Here is an 18,003-nt window from a genome sequence, read left to right as displayed (position 1 = left end):
ATGTAATGACATACAACATGCACTTTGCGTCTGAAATAAAAAAAAACCTCTTATGTAAAAGTGTTGTTTTTCTATGATTAATTAATCATTTTTACGCCGATTATAGAGCGTCTTACAGAATCAACATCATTACTTTAACGAGATATCAATTTCGATTAGAAAGGTATATAGCGTCAAAAAAGAAGAACAATTAAGAAATCTCATTTTATCAGAAAAAATAATTACTTTTTTATACTTTTGTTAAAGAAATAAAATTGACTAAAAGATCATCTACCTAAAGACATAATCAATTGTTTTTGCAATACTCTGTACGTTAGAACTGTTTAATTTGCATGACTCGTCATACGAACGAGCAATTAGAAGGCGAATTAAAAAAAAATGCGATTGCTCGCTTATCTTTTGCTATACGCGTGATGTGGATAAGTCAAGGCAATCAAGATGTAACAGGTTTTTATATTGCAACATATAAAACCTGAATATAATTTCTTCCTTTGCTGTTACGATATATATACCTATTACCTATATATGCTCGTGTTAGAAAAACTATAATAAGCTAACTATGACTGTTGGGCAAGTTTCATAGTAGTTTCTATCTTACAATTAGAGATGAAGCAGTTTCAATCTTGTGAGTGTTCAAACTAACAGACGACGTATAAAGAAAAAAAAGAAGAAGAAGAATTTGTAATTCAAATTTATCGCATTGTAATATTGAAGTGAGAGCATATATAATATTGATCAAGTGAGAGAAACAACGAAGAAGTTCGTTCTAAAATATATATCTATTGTGTTCCTTATTTTTGCAAAAAATAAAAAATTATATAAAAATCCCTATTAATTTAATGATTTAGTTGATTTATATTTAACAAAATTAATGATTCAAAATGTTCAAATAACCATCCTATACTAAAGAATATCCAGCCAGAAATGATATCGAATCAATGTCAATTCGTCGTTGAAAATCGATGTCAATTCGATCGGGTAAATCGCCATCGAATTGATGTTGATTCGACGTCGATTTGATCATTCATTTCTGGCTGGGTAAATATATGTATATTAAATAAAGTGAGAAGCAATTCTAATAGATTATCTATAATAAAGGAGAAAAATTTATAGCAGATTTGAATCAACAATGTCTTATTGCACATTAATTTACATATATGCTTTGATTTAATATTATTTAGAACAACTGTCAAACTATTAACTTTGACAATGACAGCTGTTTGATATGAATATAATACACTATGCGAATCGAGATAACGAATCAGCAACGCAAAAAAGCGACAAGATTACATGCGAGAATCGACTTTGTATGCCTTTATTATAAAAAGATGCAAAATATTTACATTTATAATACAAGTAAAGAAAAAATAAAGACTTTCCTTATTATACAATTCGCAAGTAAGAATTCGAACGCTTCAGTCGTTATTGAACGCTTTAATAACGTATTCGATTTGTTGATTCTATCCGACTACTCGCAACTCTTTTCGATTCTGACGATGAGTCAAGTCTGGTCCATCGGGTTCATAATTTAATATAATTTACAAATTAAACTATGATATTCTTTTATCTGTCCGATTTGCGTCTAGATACACAGAGTGTCTCATCGCTGCTGCACGCGTGACTTCGACTGTGCGGTATTATTTAGCGTAATTTATATATACTGGTTGTAACAAAGTATATTTTGTACCACGGTTGAGCTGAATTTCAACAATGTCAATGGTAAAATCCATGACACTGGAAGAAGAGATGAAGAAAAATCCCGAACTGAAGATGTCAGATGTACAGATTCTAAGAGAATGGTGCGACAAGCAACCTCATTTACCAAAAATGCAGGATATCCAGCTCTTTATATTTTTGCACTGCAATTACTATCAGATAGAGCCGACGAAGAACACAATTGAGAATTACTTTACTGTTAGGACACACGTGCCGGAATTTTTTTCCAACAGAGATCTACTTCAAGTTAAAGAACTACAAAAAGCCTTTCAAATTGTGTAAGTATAAATTTTGTTTTTTTCGATATCGATGATAGTTAAAAAAAAAATATATATATATATATATATATATATATATAATCTATATATGTATATCATTTATTATCTAAATATTGTATAAATAAATCTCAGCTATTATATAAAATATGTATAAACTTTCTTCTTATAAGTAATTTCTAATATAAAATTATAATCTAAATTAATCATATAAAAGTGAAAATCTTGTGCATAAAAATAATTTGTATTATAAATGAAGAATTGAAACGGATTGTAATTTTGAGTAGAGTTTGAAAATTGAATATAAATATTGAATATTTGAATCTACAATTATGGTGCAATGCAATGCAGTCTCATAATTGAATTCAAATACAATAATTATAGTAACATTTATTTGTGTGTTAAAACAAAAGGACACATCTTCATTTGGAGAAAAAAACAAAGGAAAATTATAACATAATGATGGGACGACTTTTCGATTGTGATCCGTCGAATTTCGACTTCAATGATCAACTAAAGGCTGGCTTCATGATATTCGACAAATTGGTTTGGACCCACGATTTGAGTCCCGGATTCATCTACATCGGCGATGCTACTGGCTTCTCGTTTGGACACGTGGGACGTATAAATCTAATGTCCTTAAAAAAATTTGCATATTATATACAGAATGCTTTACCGGTGCGCCTAAAGGCGATTCATGTCCTAAACATGTCACCAGCTGTCGAATTATTATACAGTATGCTTAAGCCTTTCATTAATGCAGAATTGATAAAGTTGGTAAGATTTTAATTCAACATATTTTTAATTAATTTTCTTTTACGTAACGCATCAATATAATTATGGATTTTTGTAATGACAACACTCTGTCTGTGATTGCAATTAAAAGATTTGTACATCGATAAATAAACAAAAATAGTTATTAAGTTAAAAAATATTATACAAGATGCATTACATTGTAATTTAATTAAACCAGTTGAAGATGTTTAACACTTCATTTCTTTCAGATACACTTTCATACATCAATGGAGAGTACAAGGAAGTATTTTCCAATAGAAGCACTGCCCAATGAACTCGGCGGAAAAGCTGGTACTATTCAAGAATTATCGAATATGGAAGTAAAAAAATTGAATAATTTCCACGAATGGTTTTTGGAAGACGAAAAAATCAATCGAGTAAACGAATCATTGCGGATCGGCAAGAATCAAACTTGCAACGATTTGTTCGGCGTGGATGGTACTTTTAAAAAATTGGAAATAGATTGAGACACAAAAAATAATTTTGGGATAGAGTATAGAGTATGCCTTCTATATAATTATTATTCAATCGAAGAGATACTTTTCCAGAAAAAATCTATAGAGGAATTTCACATTGTGCACTTCTTTTAAAATAAATAAACTCACTGGGTTTAATCATATAATCGTAAAGCTTGCAAAAAAACCTATAATTTAAAAAATAAAAATTCTTATATAAAATAATTGTAAAAAAAAACACAAGTTATTGTGCCTTTTTCATTAAACTTTGATTATAATTTTCTACGAAATTTTACGATACCTGGTATAGCGCCAGATGCGATAATACATATATTTATTTTGTTAATAAAATATAATTTATATATACTTTTCTCTATCATTGTTGATGTTAAAAATACGAATCATATATCTATCAAGTCGTGTCGACTTCACCGCTAAATATATCGTGAATTGACAAAACAATGTTATTTTTCTTGCATTCGTTTTAATACTTATTTATTAAGATATAATGATGCAACCTTTGCCATATCAATGACAAACATTATTTTCACACAATGTACTTGCATATCTCTTAATGTCATTCCAATAGATTTACCGAGCGAGGACATACACGTTTCACTTTTGTGAGAAACATGTTTCTCAAGATATGTATAGTCATGCGCATAATGAAAAGATGTTAGATATAATTATCACATGTAGAATTTTACACGTGTATATGTGTTCAAATAGAACTATATATGTAACGAATTATTGATATTATGATACGATAGTATGCATATATATTATTGCGAGAAGTATTGGACACCGATTGGAATAAATATATGTTATATTTTTCTTATAAAGCTCTCTTATATTATATGTACATACATGATATATGAAAAATGCATAAATATATATCATTATAAATGTGCACACACACACACACATACACACACACACACTTGTTTAAATTGCATGTTTCTCGTTTCTGCTGCTTGGGAAAATTATGTATTCGACATTTCTTCGGTGTCTAATGAAACCGATGATGAATTTTCAACGTGTATGTTGTTTTCCATACTATTCATCGCGAAAATGGCACGTTACTGTCACGCTATACTCATCTGTTGACATTTCGGTCCCGCGGGGTGCAACTTAAGAAGTCTATTATATTTCAGCACAGATCTCAATCAGTACTCTTCGAGTTACCGAGTGACATCCTTTCATCGCATCCTTGTAGAACATATTCGAGGTAAAGGGAATTCATTCAGACGCGCGTTTATTCGCTAATAAATATTGAGTAAATTAATAAAATATGCCTATGATAAAAAAATGTGTCTAATAATAGAACACATACTGTACAGTATATATATATATATATATATATATATATATATATATTAGATAAAACAATTTTTTTCGATAATTCGAAGAATATTGATTGAGATCTACATTGAAATATATTGTGTGTGTGCATATATATGTATATATATATATATATATATATATATATATATATGTATATATATATATATATATATGTATATATATATATATATATATATATATATATTATACAATATATTTTAATGTAGATCTCAATCAATATTCTTTGAATTATCGAAAAAAATTGTTTTATCTAATTAGCACATATTCGAGATAAAATTAATTCATCTGAACACGCGTTATTCGCTAATATTGAATAAATTAATGATGAGTTACACCTATATCATAAGATTGCATCTAATAGCCTAACATAGAGTGTATATCTCATCAACACAGATTTCAATTAGTACGAGTTACTAAGAGGAATCTTTTTATTTGATTATCACATTATAATAAATAAAATTTATCTAAATGCGCATTCTAATAAAGATATATATTTTAATTAATTTTTTAATTAATTTGTAATTTATAGTAAATTAATAATCTATATATACAATCATTACATACACACACACACACACAAATACATAATGTCCCATTTTACCTTTTTGATTAAAATTTCTCGAAAACCAAGACTTCCAAAAATATTTCATATCAACAAAAGTTGTAGGATTTTAATTTATTAAAAAAAAAGAAAGAAATTATGCAGTTGCACGTTGCAAATTGCAATTTTTTTAAATTACTTTTTAATAAATTATTTTTTATAAGACTATACTTTTCTTACACAATTGATTTATCTCATTATATATCTATACAAAAAATCATTGAGATTATCAAAAAAATGAATTTATATTACATGAGAATATATTACAAGAGATTTCATTTTTTTTTGTCAAAATATATCAGAATAAAGCATAGAATCTCGTAAGGTAAACCATTCATTTTTTGACTATTTCACTCCAATAATTTTTTATCAAATATTATGAGGAATCGACTTATGTAAAAAATTATAGTGGTTTCGTTTAAAAAAGGTAATGACCTTAAAATCTTGAAAATATATCTCTACCTAGAATAAGACTACCTGGAATAAAATGTTTATAACAAGATATACATATATCTCTCTCGAAATCCTACAATTTTTATATGAAAAATGTTTCGATAAAAGCCCTTTCATTTTCGAGAAATTTCAATAAGAAAGTTAAAATAATACACTCTATATGTGTATATGTATATATACATGTATATATACATGTATATATACATGTATATATATATATATATATATATGCATGTATATATATTATATACATATGTCCCTAAAGTCTGTTACCCTAATATTTCGGAAATGAATCAAAATTTCAAAAAATCGATTTTCAAGGGGGGTCGCCCCCTTTGGACCCCCTTGAGGGGCGACTCCCTTCGACCCCCTTAAAAAAGCAGCCCCTTGAAATGATCAAACACGTGTTTTGCAATTTTTCGAAATTTTGATTCATTTCCGAAATATTAGGGGTGGTAATGGACTTTAGGGACACCCTGTATATATATATATATATATATAGTATATGTATATATATATATATATATATATACATATATATATGTCCTCGGGCCAGTCCGGTACTAAATCCGGTTTCCAAGATATTGGGTTATTTATTTTTCGGCTTTAGTTGTGAGTGGTATGTGACGCAGAGCGATTCAAGATTCACGGTCACGGTCCATGGGAGTAATATATGTATTGTATACATATATATGTAATAGTATATATACAATATATGTAATTAGTTCAATACATTATTGTAATTATACACGCTGGCTTAAACGCGTTTGTTTATCAACATTATTACATATAACAGAGAAAAGTATAGAATCGAAAGGATCTGAATAGCTCATCAGTTGGAAGAGCAGTCGCCCGGCAAGCGAAAGGTCTCGGGTTCGATTCCCGATTCAGCGACTTTCGGATCTATATTTTTCTCTTGCATTTACTTATTTCCGTAGGGGGATGAAAGGATTATTGAAATTAAATTTCAAATATGAGATTATTTCATATTTTAAATCTTGGCCGTGATCAAGTAAAATTTGGTGCCTTGTGCACAGATACTTAATCCTAACAAAAAATTTAGTTTTGTTAGGATAACGCACTGTCATCTGCGAGTTGGCTCTTATTGCTTGACATTATTGTAATGTTTATGATCTTTTGTTAGACATCTTACAGAAAAAAAGCGTGACTCATTTTACTAGCTCATCGCAATAGACACGTAAACAAAAACACATATGACCAAGTCAATTTTGCCAGCAATTTTGCTAAAGATATTAATTAATTTCAATCCTCTATACAGGAAGAAGTGCGGAAAGTGTGAATCATGGCTTCGATAGATTTAGTACCATTTGAAGAAGAATTGAAAAGAAATCCTGAATTGAAAGAAGCAGATATACAAATGTTAAGAGAATGGTGCGAAAAACAGCCTCATCTGCCTAAAATATCAGACAGCGAATTAGCATTGTTCTTACACAGCAATTATTATCGATTGGAGCCAACAAAGAGTACCATTGATACCTTCTTCACGGTCAGAAGTCACGTACCTGAGTTCTTTTGCAATCGGGATATTATAAACAACAAAGAGCTCAAAAAAGCGTCGGAGGTTGTGTAAGTATACGCGTGTGTATTTACGATTTTTTCTCTTTGTATTTAATCTATTTAGAAATTATACATACACAAATACATACATAAATATTGTCTCGTACAAGAAAAATTTCGCGTATAAAGTAAAGATTATCCAATTATCAATAGAACACAACAGATTTTGGAAGGATCTACTAAAGAGGGCTACAAAATCATCTTCGGAAGATTGCTGGATAGCGAGCCATCGCACTTTGTTTATAACGATGCAATGAAATTGCTAAATATGACAATAGATTTGTGGCTCTACACGGAGGGTACCTGTGACGGCCACGTGATATTATTTGACATGAAAAACGTTTCTTTCGGCCACGTTGGCCGTTTGAGTCCTATGGCACTCAAAAAGTTTCTTTACTATTTACAAGACGGTTTGCCTGTCCGCCTCAAGGGTTTTCACTTTATGAACGCTTCTCCGGTAATCGATGTTATTCTAAACATGATGAGACCCTTTATGAAAAAGCAGCTGATGGATATGGTAAGAAATCAAATTATACGTACAATAGATCTATACAGGTTCTTTCTAAAACTATAACAGAGATTTTATGGGAGTATTCTAAAAAGAAGTTCCTATAAACATATGTCCGAAAATAAAAATCAGCATATCTTCCTTTTAAAATCCGATCAAATTATCAAAACTACATTCAAATGAAGTATTTACTACTAATTATTACGCTGTGAAAAAACGATCTGTGAAAAAATCTCCGAAAGCTATTATAATACACTTTTCGATTTTTTCCCCAATTTTATGAGCTATATAACTCCAAAGAAAAGCATTTTTAAATCAATGTTTAGGATGATAGGAACTTTTTTTTTATTTTAATCCGTAGAATATCTTTAAATCTCTGACATAGTTTCAGAAACACCCTGTATATATCAGCATGAATTAAGAGATCTGAAAGCGAATCTATATTTTAAAAAACGAAAAATAATAACATACATAATTCTTTTCAAGAGAATATGCGTGTTTTAAAATACAATATAATTTACACTTTACTGATTAAATATATCACGCGCGCGATATAAATTGCATTCTTCGTATATGTATATTTATATATGTACCTATATCCTTTATAGTTGTTAAAAAAATAAAATAAGCAAGCACAAGTATATAAAAAGCATACGTTTTATATTAATTACATGTGTAAATTCTAGTTTCACATGCATACCACAAATGACACTTTGGAGAAATTCGTACCACTCGAAGTTCTTCCGAATGAATCGGGCGGTAAAGCCGGCCCGATACAGGAATTATGCGACAAGCAGGTAAAGAGATTGGAAGATCACGTTGCTTGGTTTCAAGAGGAAGAGGCTAATCATCGCGTCAATGAAGCTCTGCGACCTGGCAAGGCAAAGACAGCGACAGATTTATTTGGCGTTGAAGGAAGCTTTAAGAAGCTCGAGATTGATTAATGGAATAATAATAATCTTTCAATCTTTTAATACGCACTTTGCGTTTTTATCTTCGAGATAATCCAATGTCCGAAGATAAAAATATAGTCTAACAATACACATTTATCATATTATACACTAATATTTAGCAGTATTTCAGTATCAATATAGCATTGAATATACAGTGTAGCGGTAGCAACACGTGATATTCTAATTAATAATCGTTGAAAAATTATATATTAAATATAACATATATATAATAAAAAAACACATTATACAATTGCACTAAAAGTTTAATTATAGCAATTAAAACATTATTAATATCATATTACTTTAATCAGATTGCTTATTTATCCTTCGTGCCTATATTTTTCATCTCTACGATACTTTATTTTTATATGCAATATTTTTATAATCTTACTGTAGACTTGATTACCTTGACAGTCACATAAAATAAGCCGTATAGAAGAAACCATGACCGAATTTTACTATCGACCGCTATTTTTAAGCAAGATAATGAAGATTTAATCTCTCTTCACAGTTATATCAAAAAACTTTTTACATCAGAAAGAATTTTAAATCATGCTTTATATATATATATATATATATAGATGCACACACACATAATTAAAAATACTTGTTTTTTGTCTTCAAATCTTGTATTATCTCATGTGGCAATAACATAATGACACAGTTGCACAATATTCTACTTTTACGTAACCAACTGCATGATTAATAATGGACTGATCTCTCTGATTTGAAATTATCGTGTATGTATCTCTTCACACAATGCATGACATTTTATTATTAAAACGCGAGACGTGAAACGTCACAACTTTTAATCGTGACAAACAAATTAATATCTATAATAGTACCTATAAGAAATGCACGATACATTATTAACCGTTAATATAATCATTTTAAATCTAATCAACATAATTGATTATGCCTGAATAAAAAAATATAGCGAATAAAAAAATACGCTAATAAAAAGCAGCAATAATTTCTATTTATAACTTTCGTCTCGCTCACATTTTATGTATCAGTTTGAATGTATACATATATGTATATGTATACAAGTTGCATCGTGGTGTGGAGAGACCTTTACAATATCTCCTTTTCGACAGTTTCTTATAATACTTTCACCATCAAACTATCCGCGCAGTAAACGACAACACTCGTATGCGAACATATCGATCCTGATAAACAATCCAGACTTCATCTCGTAATGAAACGTTTAATAGTAAGTATGTATAAATTTATCATTTATTAATAATATAAATTTTAAATGCATCTTTGCGCCTTGAATTTAATGATATTAGATATGTTTCTTGCGATAAATTTCTGCATATATATTTTTTTATATAGATATATGTCATTGTAAATAAGTTAAATACGGTAATAATACAATGTTTTTAACACGAAATTATTTAAAATAAAGTAAGAAAATAATCACAAGATTATCCGCGAATAAATGATTCCATGTGAAAAGATTCTTCCAAATTAATACACGCAGTGCTTTTTATGATGAAACCAAATGATTTCACAATTCGCCTTGGAATTTTAATAATACGTATTCGCTATGTTGCCGCGTCCTTTGCAATATAATGACTAATATATCATCAGATATCATTAGTTTTCCTCTAATAAATTGAATAAATCGTCAAAATTTTATCACTCTGATTATTAGTAGTTAAATTGTATATGTAGAATTTCATCACAAAATATTTTAAAAACTTTCTAAAAAAAAAAATAAAATACTTTTGCCAAAATTATATCTTTTAAATTTAATCTCAAACTTTAGATATAACTGTATATACAGAAAATTTACACGATTAAGATTACAATATTATTTGGCGTTATTAATATATATTGTGTATTAAATTATAGATAGTCACCGCATTGGTTAACATTTGCTTGGCGGATGTATCACATATTTTATCGGAATACCAGACAACGACCACAACATTACCTCCAAAACCGTACAGTTTCCAATATGAAGCAGGACGATACCCGGGACACATTGATCGGGTTCATCAAGAAGTCGGAGGTGGAGATGGAATTATTTATGGTAATTGCAGTTTATAAATATATATACATCATTCAAATTGTTCAGGGACGATGCGGATCTAAAGCTTTATTTTCTAATCTGTCTCAATGTTTCAAACTTGCTCATTAAGATTATACCATGATTCTTCATCGATCACGAATCTTTTTCTATTTAATCCAAGTGCAAAAAAGACGCAGAAATTGTAACAGGAAATTAATTCTAATGCAAAATAATTATTGATTCGTCAGATAGTAAACGGAAAAAATCTTTAATGCTACTATAATTAGAAAGAAGATTGTATAGTGCAATCATTTTAATAAATAAACGTGTATCTCTTTCAGGAACATATTCGTATGTTGATCCAAAGTACAAAGTACGAACAGTCGAGTACAGAGCTGACAAAAATGGATTTCATCCTGCATTAATCAACTTTGAAGACACTTTTGCTCAACCTGTCGATTCGGAAGCTGTAAGATTGGCTAAGGAGCAACATATGCGTCTTTACCAAAAAATTGCAGAAGCAAATGCTCATAATATTCCAGTAAATTTGCCACGGGTAATTGTTTTATACATTCATTGATATAATGCATCAAAGATAAAAAAAAGGAGGATTTCATTTTCAAATCATTTAATTTTCAATCATATTTAAAAATTACAATTTCTTGGAAAAGAAGACAAAATCCATATCTTTTTTTTTTATTTTTTAACGCGTTTGAAGAATTTTATGTACGTATATCTAATACACCGATTGTTTAAGATTGTAAATAACGATAATTATATATAATCAGTAATAATTTTCTAAAACTGATCATAATATAAGAAATATGAATAAGCGATTTAATTATTTTTCTGAAAAATACGCGTGTTTACATTTTTCAAGAATTGGAATATTTTTTGGATAAATAGTTTGATTAAATCGCTCGCGCAGTTTTATTTGTTTTTTCTTATACCTTTCCTTATACTTTACTTCGTTACTTGACTTAATTACTCCATAGGATTCAGCCAGCGTAGCAAGAGCGAAGGACATGCACAACGAATTGTACCACAGGATCGTGGAACAACACGCGGCGATTGCCGCGCAGAGGGAAGCTGAACGACTGGCTTATGAAGCGACTTCCGTTGCCAATGACGTTGATGATCATCGGACACGTTAATCGCGTATTATGCACGTGTTGGCATCACGTCCGACACGTAGTGTATATTCTAATAACAAGAAATATATATTACGCGTGATGTCATCGAAATGCTCACATATAATGATTTTCTTAAGCTGATTCGAATAATAGAGAAATGTTTTCGTTCGATGACTTACGAATAAAAATTTCTAATCTTTGCTAATCTATAATATAATAATATGTGCTTCTTGTGTAAATATATAAGACTATAGTTATTTTATACTCTCACAGTCCTCAACATGTATACGGATAATAAAAGACTTTAGAGGCATAGAAAAAGAAAAAATATAAAACATTAAATATGCTATAGTAAAATGAGTGTCGTGTTTTATAAACGAATCTAGAATTTATGATAGATAATGCGAAAAATAAAAGATCAATATACATTTATAATAATAAAAATTGTAATAATAATTGTAGAATCAAACGGAAAATTAAATTTTCATACAAATTGTTTTTTTTATCTTCTGAAACAGAATTTAAATTTATTTCTTATCAACTTGTAAGATATTATAATTACAAAATTATTGCGTATTCCCCATAAATATTCCAATAAACAACAAAGATATAAATAATGCACTGCAGATAAATAATTACTCCATATGTTGTATTTCTTCTTTTGACATATAATTATTCGCAAATTTAACAATCTGATTACGAGAGAGCAGTAACGCGAATAGTTACATACACGTCGTCATTTTTAAATGCCGGAAATGCTATTGCGCTAAACAAAAAAATTGCCGATAAAAGATAATGAAAAATGATAATTTAACAAACACACAATTATTTTGTATGATATAAAAACGACCAAGCTACACCAAAAGCGACATTAGTTCGAGTGAGTATCTTGATGAAAGATGAAGTTCCTGAGCCAACTATTTTGTTTCTTTTTGCTGTGCATCGCGGTAGGAATAATATATATTTTTGTCACGCAATTCAAAAATATAAATAAGCACATTTAAAACATTTAAAAAGTTTCATAAAATAAAAATTTTTACATATACACACGGAATCTATAAATAAATTAAAACTTTTAAATTTATTTCCTGTGTATGTATAACAATAAATTATGTCTCAATAAGAGCAAAAAACTAAAATCTGAAAAAAGAAAAAATCAAATATTAGGAGAGATAAATAAAGTTTCAAGTATCTATAATGTGTGCATTTCTATACATTTCTCAAATTTTTTATATGAAATTCTATATATAACAATGTAAAATATTAAATTATATATATATATATTAGTAAATATTAAAATATTATATATATATATATATATATATATATATATATATACATTTTTTGATAATAAAAATGACATTAACTCCTTGATATATATCTATAGGAGTTATAATGTCATTAAAACACGAAATATTTGATGCAAATTTAGTACGATAGAAGAATTTATATTATTGCATGTTATTTACAATATATACTTATCTTATATTACTTACTTTTTCTTCTAGGCATCGATGTGCATGAGCATTGGAAATCAATCCCCAGGGAATCCAACTTCTGCGCTTACAGGACAGAGTAAAGTAGCTTGTAGGAACAGAGGGACTACTACTACCGCAGCATCTACATAAATGAGTAAAATTAAATTCTCTCTAATAATGTGTAGTACATTCTTAAATAATAATTTAAACGGATTAATTTACACACACACACACACACACACTTCTCTCTTTATTCTTTTATCTCTCTCTTCTCTCGCCTTTTATCTTTCTTTCCCCTCGTTATATTTACTTTATTTTGTCTCTATGGATTTTAATTGTAAATCAAGCAATGCCATAAAATCACTTTTCCATAAAAAATAAAGCGAAATTTACTTTAATTACATTCAATTACATATATTTGATTTATGTTCGAGCAATGTCACTCACCTATTAATTTTTCCTAACTTTATTTATTAAGCACTTCCATTTTACAGTTATTGGTTTAATTTTTAATTTATTTTTTATTTACATTTTATTATTTTTATAGTTTAATTTTGTTTATTTTTAATTTTTTTATTCTATTATTGGTATACGAATACACTTTTTATATTGATTTAAACAATTATATCTATCAAATTGAACTTATTATTGTATTTATGCGCGCAAAATTACCAAACGTTTCAAAGAGACGCACTCTTATATTAATTATTTTCCAATTAAAAGATATCTTTTCATACTGACAATTTCGATACTCATTTTTAGCAAAAATATCACTTGTTTAAAGATTATAAAGATACCAATTTGTCATTTATTGTGATCACATGACATCTGTCAGTACGAAAAAATTTATTTTATTTAAGTCCGATTTTTCAATAATAGTTTAAACTTGAAGTTTTTAACTGTATACACACATGTATTCTCTGTGCAAAGTTTAAACTTCGTGTATATTGATTATTTTTAATTCCTCTTTTTTGTATATATCAATTTATACATATACACACACGCTAGCGCACACGCATTTTTAAATTACAAATATAATAAAATTCAATTAATCATGTTTTAGGTAGAAGACAATGGAGAAGTTTTATGACGATGGATTAAAATATCTAGAAGAATCTAAAATTATTATGTACAATGAATAATATAAATCGATTTCTCTATATATTTTTCTAAAGACAAAGTATAGAAATACATGTGAAAAAGTTATTCATCATGATTTTCCGCATGCTTCATAACTTTACATTGTACTTAAAAGTTTTCAAAACTAATTATATAATATAAAAATTAAATAAACATAAACAAGAAATAAACAAAGCAACATTTTCAAATTATTATTTTTATAATATTAACAAATAGTAAATGTTTTGGCTTAATAAATAACAAAAAAACAAAATTGTATGGATTTTTATTAAATAATCCTGGCAGTCATAATATAGGTGTAATTTTACTCGTACACATATATATTTTTCTTGCATGTAAATTAATGTAACAATATGCGATTTTCTCATATAATTGTTCATAATCTTAATATCTATAAAAAAAAAAAAAAAGAACAAAATTGAAAAATTGAAAAATTATAATTATACACAATTATTGTCCTCTATATATATACTATTACTTAATTTCATAAATCTGCTTTCTTATATAAACTATCTTTTATATACATAGTGCATATATATATATATATATATATATATATATATGATTTCTAAACTATAAAAGATTATAAGCATAATTTTGAAAAGTGCTTGTAGAGATTCACTTTAACATCGAGTATTTTGAATATCTTTACAAAAAGAACTGAATCACATACATATAAATAATTTATAATTTATGCACTATATACACATAGCTTTATTAAAAATTAAAGATAATCAAAATAACATTGAGATAATTAACGATCATTTTCAGTATTATATAAAAATGTGTGTGCATATTTGCATATATATAAAATATATAAAAATCATGTACTTTTATATTGATAATAAATTAAAGAATTAACTTGGAATAGAATTACGAATATGGGTGCTTATCACAGAAAGTTTTCATCTCAAAAACCTACAAAATCTTGACAAATAATTGAAAGTTTTTCAAGGATTATAATCATTTGTATTTGTACATTGTATAAAGATATTGCCTGTATTCTTATAGTATCGACAATCATTCTCAAAATGGATTCTTTCTCTAGGATGATATATTGACACTCATTCTATTACTGTATCATTATATTATAAAGATTGCGCAATTATTTTATGAAAAACTCTATAAAACTTGTTGCATAACATAATTACATGATTGATACATCTCAGGGCAGCTATTATGTATCTATTTGGAAACATTTCTGATTAGAAAAATTTTATTTTTCTCTAGATTTCTTACATTATATTATCTAGGAAAAAATAAAATTATTTCAATCGGAAACCTTTTCAAACAGTTTCATAATAAGTACCCAGATTCGACAGTATAAATTAATGCCTCAAAGATTCACTTCATTGTATTATGTTTATACTTTGTAAAAGTATAGTTAATATTTTGTTTTATAAACGAAATCTCTGATATATAACGGTCTTCTAATTTATTTCTTCAATAAATGTAACATGTCTTTATTTTGTTGTTGCAACATTATATCTGCGTTTTCAGTTTTATCAGTAATATTATCAATCAGATCGTTTTGTGAGTCTATTTCTTCGGATAAACCAATTGCCAGATGTTTCAATCTCGCCAATGATCCGCTCATCTCACTTAGATTTTGCTCTAAAGCTCTGGTTACTCTGTCATTGGCAGGCTTAATATCTTCACGATTGTTGTCGTTGTAACTTTCTTGTATCTTTGATGATGAATATGAATTGCTAATGTTGCTTTGTACTTGTTCTAACGTATTGGATAGCGCAGGGGATGTTATGGATCCAGAACTGGAAGACTCTGATAATTTTGTCGATGGTATTGGCGCATCCAGAGATTTACCACTGAGATAATTTTTTAGACTACCAAAGACACTCTTTATGCCCTGTATATGTTTCTGACTAAATCTTAATGTGCTATTAATATCATCTAGTCTCTTTTCTGTTCTCTGCAATTGTTCTCTTTGTCTAATTAATTCCTGAAAGCAGAAATTAAATATTAAATGTATCATATATCACTGGCCAAGCAAAACACATTGTGTTAGAATTATCTTAAGCCTGTTCTACAAATGCAGATGTGTTTGGTTGTACGATGTCGTAAAAAGCAGTTGTAAACCATTACTACCGTTGGCAAACATACAACTTACATCTACGTTTATACAATTGTAAAACAGGCTTTATGCTTATCGTATGTTTCATATATATCTCGCGATATTGGTTGTACTATCTGTACAACGGTGATACAATGTACAGACTGATATATCGTTACCTCAGCTGTAGCTACGCCAATTTGTTCAGAATCTCTCAAAAGCGAGACGGATCTTTCCGAAGATTGTATGGTGCGTTCCTCTATTTCTTTCTTACGTTGCACCAATTGTTGACGTTTCTGTGTCATGTCATCGTCAAAATTCTGATAATGCCCAGCAGGGAAATTCCTGGGGGGCGCACTCTTCAGAAATGTCTCATCGTCTATGTCGTCTTCCAACGAAAAGAACGGATTCTTCGGATCGCTCAGATAATTATGACCTGCCATTATTTATTCGATTCGACTTTTCGCTACGCACGAGATCGGCGGACCTTTCGGTCGAATTTATTCTCGACGTCCGTTTATCCTTTTTCGCTCGACGCTTCTCCGATGACAAGATATCAATGTATATTATACATATCGTATATCGTATCACGAGAATCGAGAATGCACGACACAACTCCCACAACCGAGTTTCGGATTTCTAGATGCGAAGGAAACTGCGCATGCGTTGATATAACATAATGCAGATTCATACTACATTCGAGATCCGATATATCGATACGATATATCTGATATCCAATAGAAACCTTTCGCGTTTCTAGGATCTCAAAATATTACTAATAATTAGAATAATTAAAAAACACACTTTTATTAGATATCGAATATCGGATAAATGTAATAATATAATCGCGGATGTCGGACATAGAATGAATCCTGCATAAAACCTTGTATCTATGATATACTGCAACTCGAACAGAGTTCTCTCCGAGACTGCGTTCGAAAATGTACCGTCAAAAATAAAATATATTTAACAATTTAACCAACAGTCATAATACAAAAATATCTAGGCACGATGCATTCGAAAATGCCTAGTGTAGATCTCAAAAATATTAAAAAGCATTCTTTATTGTTGCTTTTAGCTTGCAGAATATCAAAATTTAAAAATTTCTATTTTACATATATATAATAATTATGTGATAATAATATATGATAATTATATATATATATATATGTATGTATGTATCACAATAAATAATAAAGCAATTTTTTGGAAAACTTTATTATTTTGGAAATAATACTACTTGAATTAAAATTTGTTTAATCTATTAAACGTTATGAATAATAAAATAATGAAGTTTTATTATGGTGTAAGGTTGCCAAAAATTTGCATCATTTCAAAATCACACAGATAGCTGTATAATATATTGACATACCTTTAAAATATCTCCCGTTTTTAGAGAAAGCAAAACGCGGTGGTAATCGCAATAATTCATTATTATGATATAATTGTCGTATTATTAATG

The 18,003-nt window shown here is 28.5% G+C and overlaps 4 protein-coding genes across 7 annotated transcripts; 3 read left to right on the top strand and 1 right to left on the bottom strand.

Annotated features, from left to right (window-relative positions):
* The first annotated feature begins 520 nt into the window (after positions 1 to 520).
* LOC114933053 (alpha-tocopherol transfer protein-like) lies at positions 521 to 4,083 on the top strand. Of its 2 annotated transcripts, none has more exons than XM_085484026.1 (4): positions 521 to 681; positions 1,587 to 1,994; positions 2,405 to 2,768; positions 2,996 to 4,083. In XM_085484026.1, the coding sequence occupies exons 2-4, from the start codon at positions 1,711 to 1,713 to the stop codon at positions 3,251 to 3,253; spliced, it is 906 nt and encodes a 301-aa protein (XP_085340152.1). In that variant the 5' UTR covers positions 521 to 681; positions 1,587 to 1,710; the 3' UTR covers positions 3,254 to 4,083. The 2 variants fall into 2 exon arrangements, with proteins under 2 accessions (XP_085340152.1, XP_085340151.1); XM_085484025.1 differs by having other exon boundaries at positions 521 to 739.
* A 57-nt stretch (positions 4,084 to 4,140) lies between these two features.
* Positions 4,141 to 9,000, top strand: LOC114933123 (alpha-tocopherol transfer protein-like). Of its 3 annotated transcripts, none has more exons than XM_029305603.2 (4): positions 4,141 to 4,469; positions 6,940 to 7,247; positions 7,392 to 7,755; positions 8,433 to 9,000. In XM_029305603.2, exons 2-4 carry the CDS (start codon positions 6,964 to 6,966, stop codon positions 8,688 to 8,690), a joined length of 906 nt encoding a protein of 301 aa, XP_029161436.1. In that variant the 5' UTR covers positions 4,141 to 4,469; positions 6,940 to 6,963; the 3' UTR covers positions 8,691 to 9,000. The 3 variants fall into 3 exon arrangements, with proteins under 3 accessions (XP_029161436.1, XP_085340153.1, XP_029161438.1); XM_085484027.1 differs by lacking the exon at positions 4,141 to 4,469 and adding an exon at positions 6,258 to 6,377; XM_029305605.2 differs by lacking the exon at positions 4,141 to 4,469 and adding an exon at positions 6,731 to 6,858.
* A 747-nt stretch (positions 9,001 to 9,747) lies between these two features.
* Positions 9,748 to 14,723, top strand: LOC114933125 (uncharacterized). Its single transcript, XM_029305606.2, has 6 exons — positions 9,748 to 9,912; positions 10,560 to 10,740; positions 11,061 to 11,275; positions 11,715 to 12,799; positions 13,361 to 13,484; positions 14,394 to 14,723. The coding sequence occupies exons 1-4, from the start codon at positions 9,898 to 9,900 to the stop codon at positions 11,871 to 11,873; spliced, it is 570 nt and encodes a 189-aa protein (XP_029161439.1). The 5' UTR covers positions 9,748 to 9,897; the 3' UTR covers positions 11,874 to 12,799; positions 13,361 to 13,484; positions 14,394 to 14,723.
* A 686-nt stretch (positions 14,724 to 15,409) lies between these two features.
* On the bottom strand, positions 15,410 to 17,263 carry Snap29 (Synaptosomal-associated protein 29kDa). Its single transcript, XM_029305530.2, has 2 exons — positions 16,721 to 17,263; positions 15,410 to 16,430 (listed from the first exon to the last, which is right to left on the bottom strand). The coding sequence occupies exons 1-2, from the start codon at positions 16,982 to 16,984 to the stop codon at positions 15,906 to 15,908; spliced, it is 789 nt and encodes a 262-aa protein (XP_029161363.2). The 5' UTR covers positions 16,985 to 17,263; the 3' UTR covers positions 15,410 to 15,905.
* Between the last annotated feature and the right edge of the window lie 740 nt (positions 17,264 to 18,003).

The sequence above is a fragment of the Nylanderia fulva genome, unplaced genomic scaffold (genome assembly GCF_048542155.1).
Source record: "Nylanderia fulva isolate GAGA-0341 unplaced genomic scaffold, ASM4854215v1 Scaffold29, whole genome shotgun sequence".
Taxonomy (NCBI): Eukaryota; Metazoa; Arthropoda; class Insecta; order Hymenoptera; family Formicidae; genus Nylanderia; species Nylanderia fulva.
Note: the sequence above shows the minus strand (reverse complement) of the source record. Positions and strands in the feature narration are given on the sequence as shown.

What these genes read in the sequence shown, in the direction of transcription:
- LOC114933053 (XM_085484026.1), top strand. Translation starts at nt 1,711, where the DNA reads ATGTCAATGGTAAAATCCATGACACTGGAAGAAGAGATGAAGAAAAAT. An exon ending in CAAAAAGCCTTTCAAATTGT is followed by an intron (nt 1,995 to 2,404) that starts GTAAGTATAAAT and finishes TTAAAACAAAAG; the next exon opens with GACACATCTTCATTTGGAGA. An exon ending in ATGCAGAATTGATAAAGTTG is followed by an intron (nt 2,769 to 2,995) that starts GTAAGATTTTAA and finishes CATTTCTTTCAG; the next exon opens with ATACACTTTCATACATCAAT.
- LOC114933123 (XM_029305603.2), top strand. Translation starts at nt 6,964, where the DNA reads ATGGCTTCGATAGATTTAGTACCATTTGAAGAAGAATTGAAAAGAAAT. An exon ending in AAAAAAGCGTCGGAGGTTGT is followed by an intron (nt 7,248 to 7,391) that starts GTAAGTATACGC and finishes AATTATCAATAG; the next exon opens with AACACAACAGATTTTGGAAG. An exon ending in AAAAGCAGCTGATGGATATG is followed by an intron (nt 7,756 to 8,432) that starts GTAAGAAATCAA and finishes TGTAAATTCTAG; the next exon opens with TTTCACATGCATACCACAAA.
- LOC114933125 (XM_029305606.2), top strand. An exon ending in TGGAGATGGAATTATTTATG is followed by an intron (nt 10,741 to 11,060) that starts GTAATTGCAGTT and finishes TATCTCTTTCAG; the next exon opens with GAACATATTCGTATGTTGAT. An exon ending in TTCCAGTAAATTTGCCACGG is followed by an intron (nt 11,276 to 11,714) that starts GTAATTGTTTTA and finishes ATTACTCCATAG; the next exon opens with GATTCAGCCAGCGTAGCAAG.
- Snap29 (XM_029305530.2), bottom strand. Translation starts at nt 16,984, where the DNA reads ATGGCAGGTCATAATTATCTGAGCGATCCGAAGAATCCGTTCTTTTCG. An exon ending in TTGGCGTAGCTACAGCTGAG is followed by an intron (nt 16,431 to 16,720) that starts GTAACGATATAT and finishes TTCTGCTTTCAG; the next exon opens with GAATTAATTAGACAAAGAGA.